The 12328-nt window shown below is 34.5% G+C and overlaps 1 protein-coding gene across 3 annotated transcripts in view; it reads right to left on the bottom strand.

Annotated features, from left to right (window-relative positions):
• Positions 1-12328, bottom strand: part of CDH19 (cadherin 19) — a 156437-nt gene that overhangs the window by 39238 nt on the left and 104871 nt on the right. For 2 of the 3 annotated variants that reach the window (XM_069099583.1, XM_069099582.1), the window contains one exon: positions 10787-10908. In XM_069099583.1, coding sequence (XP_068955684.1) covers positions 10787-10908 — 122 coding nt within the window. Of the gene's footprint in view, positions 1-3847; positions 8563-10786; positions 10909-12328 lie in introns of those variants that run through there. The other variant, XM_069099584.1, reaches the window with a different exon arrangement.

Here is a 12328-nt window from a genome sequence, read left to right as displayed (position 1 = left end):
TTAATCCCAACTCCTTTAACCTCTGGAATATTACATTCCAAGCTCTTCGATCCCTCACGGTAGAAGCTGCCATATCCTGTGTTATCGTGATTGTGTTTCCACAATATTCAAATTGTTACTTTTTGGCTCCTTGTAACATTTTCTCCTTGTCCTGGGAATTCCAGAACCCGGCTATAATGTTCCTTGGAATTTTCTTTTAGTGATCTTTTTAAAGAGGTGATCAGTGGATTCTTTCATCCTCTATTTTGCCCTCTGGTTCTAAAACATCAGGGCAATTTTCCTTGAGAATTTCTTGAAGGATAATTTCTAGGTTCTTTTTTTGATCACGGCTTTGTGGTAGTCCAAAGAATTTTAAATGACCTCTCTTGGATCTATTTTCCAGGTCAATGGTTTTTTGAATGAGATATTTCACATTGCCTTCAATTTTTTTCATTTGTTTGGATCTGTTTAATAATATGTTGATTTCTCATAAAGTCACTAGATTCCATTTGCCCCAATCTAATTCTTTTTTTTAAAGCAATTTTTAAATTTTTAAAGCAATTGGGGTTAAATAACTTGCTCAAGGTTACATGGCCAGTTATTTCTGGGTGTGGTCGTATCTGAGCCCAGATTCTATCTCAGGTTATCCCAACTCTGGGGCCTGTGCTCTTACTCACTGAGCCACCTGGCTGCCCCTACAATCTAATTCTGAAGGAATGATTCACTTCAGTGAGCTTTTGAGATTCTTTTTCCATCTGTCAAATTCAGCTTTTTAAGGCATTTTTCTCATTGGAATTTTGAGCCTCTTTTGCCTTTTGAGTTAGTCTATTTTTTAAGATGTTATTTTCTTCAGTCAGGTTGTTGACTCTCTTTTCATGATTTTCTTATATCGTTCTCATTTCTCTTCCCAATTTTTCCTCCATTTCTCTTATTTGATTTTCAAAATCTTTCTTGAGCTCCTCCATGGCCTGTAACCAGTTCATATTTTTCTTCAAAGCTTTTGGTGCAGAAGTTCTGACTTCATTGTTTTCCTCCCATTCCATGTTTTGTTCCTTTTTGTCCCCAAAAACTAATCTAAGTTTTGATTTTTGTACTTGCTTTTCTTGCTCATGTTGCCACTCAATTAATTAACTTTTGAGCATTTTGCCACAATAGAACTCTGCTAACAGAGAGGAGAGCTTTGTCCCAAATCAGGGGGATTCCTTTTCAGAAGCCTCCACCAGCTCTGGCACCTGGTCACACACCCTAGACAGTGATCCTTATCCAAGCAGGTTAAAGCAAGACCAGTCATCCATCAGACTGGTAGTTTGGTCCCCCTACAATAGGCAGGCCACAGCTCTGAAGTAGTGACAAAGCTATGGCTGCCATGCCTCAGCCACTTCTCCCTCTGGGGGCAGAGGCATACTCCTAGACCCCCCCACAAAGTCCACACTGACCACTTACTTTGTTTTTGGCATTTATGGATTGATAATCCTGGAAACTGCCATAGCTGCTGGTGATCCACTCTCCCTAAATTCCTCCAACCAGGGCTAGTCATGCCCACCCTGTGGCTAAACCTGTACACTCACACAGGGCTGGGATCAGCTCTCAGTGTGCTGCAACATACCCTTTGTCTCTCTGTCACTTTGTGGGTTCTGCAGCCCTAAAGTTTTAGAGTCATTTTTATAGTTATTTATAGGTGACTATGGAGGGGGCATATGGAGTTTTCCTGCTTCTATGCTGCCATCTTGGCTCCACCTCTGTCCTAAATTATTTTTAAAATCTACATTTAGTTCAGATAATTAAAATATGATTAATTAGATGACAGAAATATTTGTTGTTTTATGACAACACATGCATCCTATGTAGAAAAAAAGGGGAAAAAGTTGAAGAGGGAAAAGTCATACTCACAAACAATTGTACACTCTGATTCTTTTCTTGAGAACTTTATTGGGCTGATCCAATATCAACGAAGCAAGATCCACTTAATGTAATATTAAAGTAATGTACTAAGTATTTTCATCTGAACAAAAGGTTTCACAAGGCAAAATCACCAGCCAATGTGTAAATTTTATGGGAGTAGATATTTGTAATATAACTGGCTAGTGAAAATCATATTCAGAGCATCCATTGAAGGAGATAGTGGTTTGTAAGAATATTACCAAAAATACCAATTTTATTTTACCTTATTTTCCTTTTCTTTTTTCTTTTTGGAGGGCAATTAGGGTTAAGTAACTTGCCCAAGGTCACATGGCTCTCAGGAACAAAAGTTGGATTCATCACATCCTTGTACATTAGGTGACTGAATAAAAATGGAAAAAAGTGTAAGAGGCTCTCATAATGCCTCATATGTCTCTAAGAAGTGGTTCTGCTCCCCAAATCTTCAGGTATAACAGCCTTGCCCACTGACTGAAGGTATTCCAATTAGAAGCTTTCTAAATGAGAGGAGCTTTCTCAGAAAGTTCTTTTAAAGTGTTTGTTCAGTTTCATTCTTCTCTGCACTTAACTCTGATTTTTCGAGAGCCTACATTGAGTCCCTTTTGTTTCTCCACAGCTTTTCAATTTCTTTTCAAGTGGTGTATAACCACATTAAAATACAAGCTCTTTAGTACAAGAACTTCCCTTTCACTTGTGTTTATATTCCCAGATCTTACAACAGTGTCTGGTACAGTGTAAGTGTTATTAAATACTTGACTGACTGACTGAGAAAATCAGATTTAACCAGGTCTAGATACCAGAGCTAGAATATTTACAGATGCCTTTGGTGCTAGAAAATCTTGATTACCATTTATCAGACTATGCCTGAATTTATCTGTTTCAAATACATGTCTTTAACATAACATTTTAAAATGTTGAATGGTTAAAAAATAGTATTTCCCCACACTCTAAAGGAAGAATTCTGACTCTATCAGAGAAATTATCTTCTCTTACAACAGTTTAACTTGTTCAGAGGTTTGTGCCTTCAAAGCACTGTAAATTTATGTTATTTCCTTTGAACAATCCTTTAAGAGAAGTAGGGTATATTGAAGATGAAGAAAATAAAATATAAAGAAAGAGACTTGCACAAAGTTAGTGAGAAATTACTTTGCATAGTGCTAGGTACTTGGAAGGCATTAAATAGTCAGCAAATGCAACTTATCCTCTCTGAATTTATGTTAAGAATTGAATGAAAGCTACTTATGGAGTGGGTTCACTACATAATTGTAATGGGTTGGTGCCCCCAAGTATTTATGTGAACTCATAATTTTTTTAGAGTTAGCTAATGGTATCCTTTGGCACTTTTCTGTGAAGTTTTATTGATGTTATCTTCTGTGAAGATCTCCTTGGTAGAGAAAACAGAGTGAATAACAAGCCTGCTGTCTAACTGCATGGAGGCATAAGGTGGAAGGGGACTGAGGGCTCTCCTATACTCTGTAGTTGGACAGTGCACATGCTTGGAGGGAAGGGAAGAATCAAATATCTTGAATTAGGTTGTTCCTTCAGCTGTAAGAAGCCATGGAAACAAATTTCCTGGGGGAAGTGAGAAGAAAATCTCCTTTCTTTTTCTTCATGATGTTCCAGTTTGAACACAGTATATCTGTTCTAAATAGACCCACAGCATGTTTTCTTCTACAGATTTATGATGACTTGATGCTCCCCCTACTCCCTGCAGGAGATGGTTAGCAGTCACGCTACACTTTTGTTAGCATGGGTTACAGGAATGCATTGAGCAGAACAGATTTCATTCTGCTAAATGAATATGATACCATGATGCTCACTTAGGCAATAGCATGAAGACATTTATGGGAAGGAGGAGATGTCTTTAAAATCAATAGCTGTTATCATCAAATACCTCTTTCAGGACAACTGAACTAATACAAATCAAATAAGAATGAGCACAGAAACAGTGTTCCAACCCATCAATACACATAAAAGAAAATATTACATTTATTTTATCTGAAGTCTATACAAGTATAATTCAAAGAAGACAGTAGGGGAAATTAAAACAACATCAATAAAAACATGATGGTATAGATAAAATGTTTCTTTTGATCTCAGACAGTTTACAAGTAGATTATACAAACTAATATTCTTTATGATAACCTTTGTTAGACACAAGTAACTCTCTCATACATAGAGTATTGGAATATACTTTTACTCATTAAAAGGTTGATGATCTGTGGGCAAGCCATTTTCCATTTCTATAACATATTCCACTATATTCATTTGTTTAAGTACATAACTTTTTTCCTCTATGAAATGATTCCTGACTCATATACTCTCATAGTTGAAAAAAACTCAAAGTTGGAAGAAGTCAATTGCTATTCAACCCAAACAATTCCAGTAAAATAACTTTCTATGTTATATACCAGGTAAGTAGTCACCCTGAACTTCATCGAAGACCTCTCATAAGGAGGAACACAATACCTCCTAAGGCAGTCCATTCCTTGTGAAGAGTTCTCTCTAATTATTATCTATCTTTGCAACTCTAGTACTTACCACAGTATCTTGTACAAAATAGGAATTTTTAAAATGAAAAATATTGAACTAAAACTCATAAAGTTAACTTCACCTTATTATAATTATTTTATCCATAAAATAATGTCTTTCTTTTACATGTTAGAATAAAATATTACTGTCTATAAAAATATTTATGTGACATATACAGTCTTTTACATTCATACAACAACCACCTAAGTTCAGTCTTTCCTTACATCTCAGTGGAACTACTGTTAACAGATTAGTAATGTTCTTTTTGCTTTAAATATTTTCCCTCTTATATCTATTAAAATAGCTTTCAAAATATCTTGCTCAGAAGTGATTGTGACCTTATAATTACCTTGGCCAAAGATATTATTATTCATTTCTTCTAATTCTTTCTTCTATTTGGAATACACTTCCTTTACAAATATCCATCATTCCCATACCAGAACTTACCATTGCTTCATGGAAAATTTCTCTCAATCTGGTATTGAAAGCTTTCCATGATCTGACTCTCATCTGCTTTTCTAGACTCATTTTGTAATATTCCTTTTTGTGAACCCAACTGGATTATTAGCCTGTTTCATAAATTCAATACTTCTCTGCTCTTTGTACATTCACTTTACCTATCTCCTTTGTTTGTATAGTGTTCCTTCTGGATCTTTACATTTCAATAATCATTCATTCCCTTAAAGTCTCAGATCAAATATCACTTCCTCCATTAAGTCTTCTCCTGTTCTTCCCAGGTAATATATTCTCTTTCTCCTCCATTTTCTTTATGATATTGATGTTTATAATATATTGGATGTGTTCTCCCCTACCTCATCTAGAATGTAATCTCTTGAGGGGAGGGGTTATTTTGTTTGAGTCTTAGTATCCCAAGTGCCTAGGGAGGTGTTTTTAAATGAAACTTGATCACACTTCTGAACTGAATTCCCAGTGAAACTTTTTTATAGTGGAACCTCACTACCTTTTGTATAGCCCAAGACTTATTAAACTGGTGACCCCTTTTCACATTTCAGCAGTATTGGTTGGTGTGGCAAGGCTTGAAGTCATGTGCAATGCAAAGTTCACATGCTTTGTGTTCAGAACCAAGGCTGCACTGAAGTTGCTCAATGCAACATGGGCAAGCACTGCTGGAAACACCTTAAATTCATTACACATTTGATTTTTAATTACTTTTTTGGTTGTTGAACATTCAGAAACCTTTCACTATTGCAAAATTTTGGGGTTGAGACCCATGGTTTAAGAAGTACTGGTCTAGCCTATTTCTATAGTCTTCCTTGCCCAGTTAATACTACATAAATTATCAACTAAATTTTTCTAAATCACAGTTCTGATAACTTTACCCTACTGTTAAACAACAACTGTATTTTTGGCCTATCGAACAAAGCAGAAATCAGTCTCATATTCTAATTTTCTATATTAGACCTTATACTAGTTTCCTAGACTTATTTCCCATTGTGTTCATTCACTCCATTTTCTGGTATGCTAGCAAACTAGCAAGAAAAGGGCACTTGTTCTGGACATTGAGTCAAATCCTAACTTTGAGACTTATTAATTCTGTGACTGGCTAATTATTAAACTTCTATTGGCCATAGTTTCCTTCACTATAAAATGGGAGGGGGGCAGATCAGACAAGATGGCTCTTTAGCTGCGATTTTATTTGAATCATGCTTTTCTACCCCCCCTTCATTTCTTCTAACTCTTTCTTCTATTTGGAATACACTTCCTTTACAAATATCCATCATTCCCATACCAGAACTCATTTTAAAAAGCATCCGGGCCATACACAAATGTTATGAACAAAGAGTTCTCAAAAGAATTATAAACTATTCATAACCACTAGGAAAAATGCTCCAAATCACTAATAATAGGAGAAACACAAATCATAAGAATGCTGGAATTATACCTCCAAATCTGAAAATTGGGAAAAATGCAAATATGGCAATAGTCAGTGTTGGAAGTGTTGTGGGGAGATGGACACATTTATACATTGTTATTAAGCTGTGAATTGATTCAAACATTTTGCAAAGCAATTTGGAATTATGCAAATAAAGTAACTAAAAGGGAAAACCCCTTCAACCCAGAGATTAAGCCAATTAATTCATAGCCAATGATAAGAAGAAAACTCATATATTCACCAAGATATTTATACTCATACTTTTTGTAACAGAAAAAAATGCAAAAAAGTAGATGCCGATTGATTGAAGAATGGCAAACATGTTGAAGCACACAAATATAATAGAATATTACTGTACCATGATAAATAATGAATGTAAATATAGTGTATATTCTCTGAATATAGTAAAGCATGGAATTGCTATATATGTAGACATACATATATGCACACATGTATGCATATATGCATGTATTTCTACATAAACACATGCATAAATGTATGCATGATGTGTATACATGTGCATGTGCACATACACAGACACTAATGCAGAGTGGAGTAAGTAGCAGAGCCAAGAAAATAATACACATAATGACTACAATGGTGTAAAAAGAAAGAATAAACACAAATCAAAAGTGAGTGCAGTAAATGTTTGAAGATAAAACATAACTTGAAAGGAGAAATATGAAAGGACACTCCAAAACTACTCTTTCATGGAGGTAGGAGGTCCACAACTATTTTCCACTACAGAGGTTTGGGGACTTTTTCAATGTATTTATTGTTTGGTTGATTTTTTCTTCTTTTTCATTTAAAAATACTATATGTTGGGGCGGCCAGGTAGCACAGCGAGTAAGAGCACCAGCTCCAGTGGTGAGAAGACCTGGAGATCGAATCCTGGGCTCAGACACTTAGCACCCACCCAGAAACACCTGGCCGTCTAACCTTGAGCAAGTTACTTAACCCCAATTGCTTAGGGGCGGCCAGGTGGCTCAGCAAGTAAGAGCACTGGCTCCAGTGTCGGGATGACCTGGATCAAATCCGGGCTCAGATACTCAGCACCACACCCAGAAATAACTGGCCGTGTAAGCTTGAGCAAGTTACTTAACCCCGATTGCTTAAAAAAAAAAATACTATATGTTTATATGGAATGGGAGGGTGATGGACTATATATATATATAGTGGAGAAAACTATGAGAATGTAAAAAAAGGATATAAATAAAAATGATTTTAAGCATCACTATTTTTCAGTAGAGAAAGTGAAATCAATGTTTTTTTTTTCCAGAACTAAAAACCATTTTAATCAAGACTGTTCCCACTACATATGTATGTATGCCCCACAGGAGAGCGCTCTTCTTTCAGATACTAGAAAATTATGTGTAAGAAGAAAGGTTTAATTTAGTTATTTTTATCCATGTGTGGATTTTCAAGGTATCACATCTTTCCCTATATTTCAACAATTCTGTCACCATAAAAGGCACATTTTTATGGAAGATTTTTAAATGCCTTCTAAGTTCAATAATTGTATTAAGTCAAATCCCTTTTCTATCCTACTTCAAATATCTTTTCATCACAGGAGGATATGGGTAAAGCCTGACTACTGTTTCTCACATTTGTAGAGATTGATTAAAATTTTCGCAAAATCTGTAGTTTCCATGGCATATCCATATATTCAGGGCATATCAGTTCTTGTATTAATTGAAACAACTTGTGTTACTGTTTTGTAATTGAATTTCAAAATTTAAGTCAGTAAGCATTTTAATAAGAAATTGTTCTACTTTCATGTTATCCTGCTGACAACATTAACGAGTAATCATAACATATACTCCTTTTATTTTGCCTACATTGTATGAAGTTGACAGGTCCATTATTGATGCTTACTTAAAAAAATAATCCCATTGAATTATTTTTTTAAATTTGAATACACTGATAGATCTTTGATCTAATCAATGATAGTGCCCTTAGAACAATGTAGTTTACAGCACAGCTATTTTGTTTTTGTTTTTTTAGGGAGAGTGGACTAGAACTATGTAATGCTGTATGGAATCTTCTCTGTAAACTATAGTATTCAAGAGATGCTTAGAGCACTGAGTGGCTAAGTGAATCATTGAGGATCACAGTACAATTGCTATCAGAAGTGGGTTTTGAACACAGATCTTCCTCACTCCAAGGCCAGTTCTCCATCCCAATACCATGTTGTCTGTTCTCTTATTCCAAATATGTTTTGTCCATGTGTTTTCCTAAATCTTCCACAGAAGATAAGCCCAGAATTTTATTTTTATTAAAGTAGTGCTTAGATTATCTATCTGTTTTCCTTTACTTTTACTAAACAAGCAGACTTTTTTTTATTTTATGGCCATATTTATCTTCAAATATAAGTAAGTCTTTTATAGCACTTTCCTTATATAACTTAATGTTATGTTATAATCTAATTATCTCCTTTATGCTTTTTTCCCCAAATTTTTCTTGGGAGTTCTGCACTTTTCATTTTTCTGAGATCATAGTTTTGTTTTTTTAAATAGTTTTTAGATATATAGCCCTACCAGAAGAATATCAGTATTCAAACTATGCACTTTTATTACATATAAAGCTTTCAAAAGCAGTGAGTTAGTCAATGAACTATATACGATAGAGTCTGATCTTGACTCAAGAGACTTCAGTTGAAGTCTACCTCACATATTTGCTGGATTTATAATCATGACTACTCTTTGAAATTCTCAGAGCCTTAGTTTTCTTAACCACAAAGTCAGCATAATGAAACTAGCACTATCCCCTCCACTGTTAGGATGAAAGCATTTTGAAAACATTAGAGCGCTTTGTAACTATAAATTGTTATGATTACTGTATCACTAGACCTGCTGCATAATTCCACCATTCAGTTCTGTATAATATCTTCCTCCAATTTTGTCCTAAGTCAAGTTCATGGGCCACCAGTAGTGTTTATCCATGATGTTTCTTGTGTACTGGTGATCTAACATAATGAATTCCTTCATCATCTGCACATTATAATATGAACTACCTGTATTCTTCACCTTCTTGAGTTCTGTTTGTTAGTTTCTGCTGTAAATATGCAAATTATGATCTCTTTAGATCTGAAAGAATCTGTGGACCTTTCTGGGGAGGTTCCTGAGTATTCTGCAGTTCAGTGTAATCAGTATAAACAATGACAACCAGAAAAAGGAGAATCTGGGTAACTTTGCATGTATAAGGAATCTCTCTTCTTTTTGGACTTTGCAAAGGATATCATCTATGATGGTATAGGGCAGTTGGCAAGAATACACTTCCAATCATATATCTTTATGTTGACACTCAGGAAAAAAAATGAATAAGAGGCTCTCTAGTTAGATGTATCATGGAAACTTGTCTCATCATTACTCATGCAGAAGAGACATTTTGCTAGAAAACTTAATTGCTTTAAGATTCACATAGAAAAAATGTTTATTTTTAAATTAATAATGAAAAAGAGTTGGGTTTCATATTCTTTATATCCATCAATCAATTTTGTACTTTGAAATGGTGTCCAGTAGAAAAATACCAAATAAAAAAGCCTGTGTTTTCAGCATTACTACAAAAATGAATATGATGACTATGACTACTACTACTACTACTAGTACTATTACTACTACTCTTACTACTACTACTACTAGTAGCTAGCATTTATATAATACATATTATGGGCTATCCATTGTCCTAAGTGATTTACAACTATACTTTCATTTGATCTTCACAACTCTGGGAGGTAGGTGCTAATGTTATCCACATTTTACAGAAGAGAAAATTAAGACACACTTAAGTAATATTCAATTACTCTAAAAACTCTACACTTCTACTTCCCAGCAATGTATCCTAACAAATAAATTCTACAACTTCAACAAGAATCAAAGTAAATTTCATTGGTCTATAGTTTTTGAATCAATATTTGTCCGTTTTTGGAAAATGTTACTAAATTTGCTCCTTTTCACTCTTGTGAAGCCTTTGCTATTTTCCATCATCTTCCAAATATTATTGACTGTGGCTAAGTAATTAAATATGTAAGTTTGTTTCTTATTTGTTGTTGTTGTTACTATAGGATGTAGGTCATATGAGTCTTATATCTTAAAGCCATTTATGGCAACTAGGTGATGCTGTCTCCTATATATTATTCATCTTGTGTAACAACTCTTATTTATAACTTTTTCAGTCCTTCCCAAATTGCTGTAGGAAATTTTAAAAAATGCATTTTTGGGAGTGCTGCAAATCACCATTAAAGGAAAACAAATAATAATATAACAGATATGATGAGGATCTCAGAGATCATTTAGTAAAATCTTCACTTTATAATTGAGAAACTTATGACCAGAGAAGTGGCATAATAAACTTTTCCTATATGCAATATATAATACTGAAATATTATCAGTTAAAGGAAGTTCATTATACAATATGTGCAATAAAGATTGAACTAACTCGTTGAACTAATGATTATTCTCTTACCTCCCCAGCATTTGCCTTTTCACAAACATAAGTCTCATAATACTGGAAAAATTCAGGGGCATGGTCATTGACATTCAGAACCTGCACATACACATGTGCCTCAGATACTTGTTGTGAATTATCTGAAAGAAAAAAAAAGCAAATGAAATTAAAACATTAAAGTCCTATATTTTCATAAAATCATTGATTTTGAAACCCTTAATAGAGTGTGTAGTCTGTTTAGGTAGTCCTTGTATATTATATTTTATTTGGAAATTCTATAAAATCATAGGAAATAACATTGTTGGGAATAAATGGTATGGCAATAGCCAGGCTTAACTATAGTCATAGGGAGGCACAGTAAGTGTTCATAAACACCAAGGTTTAAACATACCTCACACTGTCATAATACTTTAATCATCTTTTGTCTAAATCTGTAAGAAATAAAAGAGAAACTCACTTTTCTCTCACCCCTGCACAATATACATATAATATATTAAAGAAGAATTTAGTTAAAATGCCTATTAAGTGCCAGGAAAGTGATATTCATTAATTCTTAAAATGTATGTTAACAGTGACTATTTAGGGATGAAGGTATTAGAAGAAAATATTTTATACCATAGTTTGGTTATGTCATAAAAAGGATAAGTTATCTAGGGAATAAAAGAGCTTTTTTGTACCTCTGGAATAATCTTTACATAAGTTTATACGCTGTAATACAAAAGGTCAGGTGTTACAATGATTTGTTTGTATTTCTATTCGCATCAATTTGTAGTATTCCAATGAGGGCAGGATGCAAATGGGGTCATTTTTAAAAGGTGTTGAAAAAAGAATCATTCAGGAAAAAGCCAAGGCCCCTATACATTCTGTATCATTTCATAATGCTGCTTGAGGGCAGTTGCCTCAAAAGTATGTAGACAGCATACAGTGATCTAAAACTACATGTGGGATAACACTCGTCATTTATTTAACAAAGACACTGTTTTACCAACTTAGGTTGGCACCTTATGTGTAATTTACAGGTGTCTGGGGGTACTTAGAAGCTAACTGATTTACTGAAGGTCACACAGGTACAGAAAACAGTCTATATGTTCATAATTTATATATTAATCTATCTAATTATCCATCTCTCTATTTGCCTATCTATTCGACATAACATTTCATATATCAGGAAATAATTAGTGAGGGGACACTATTTGTCAATGGAAATCAACAAAATTTCTACAACTTTTGTAAAGTAGTGTGTTCACTGAAAGTGTGAGTGTCCCATGTTAACTTAGCTAGGATATGTCAAAAGCAGGACAAAGAAGGTAGATTTTCCCAACTCCAAGGCTGCCTATCTACACACATAGCATGCACACATACATACACAAAATCTCTTTCTCTCTCTCTCTTTCTCTCTCTCTCTCTCTCTCTCTCTCTCTCTCTCTCTCTCTCCCTCTCTCTCTCTCTCTCTCTCTCTCTCTCTCTCTCTCTCTCTCTCTCTCTCTCTCTCTCTCTCTCTCTCTCTCTCTCTCTCTCTCTGTCTCTGTCTCTGTCTCTGTCTCTCTCTCTCTCTCTCTC

This window comes from Petaurus breviceps, unplaced genomic scaffold (genome assembly GCF_028583685.1).
Source record: "Petaurus breviceps papuanus isolate PSGF00001 unplaced genomic scaffold, PetGlider_PUasm1.0 38, whole genome shotgun sequence".
NCBI lineage: Eukaryota > Metazoa > Chordata > Mammalia > Diprotodontia > Petauridae > Petaurus > Petaurus breviceps.
This window is presented reverse-complemented; position numbering and strand designations above follow the sequence as displayed.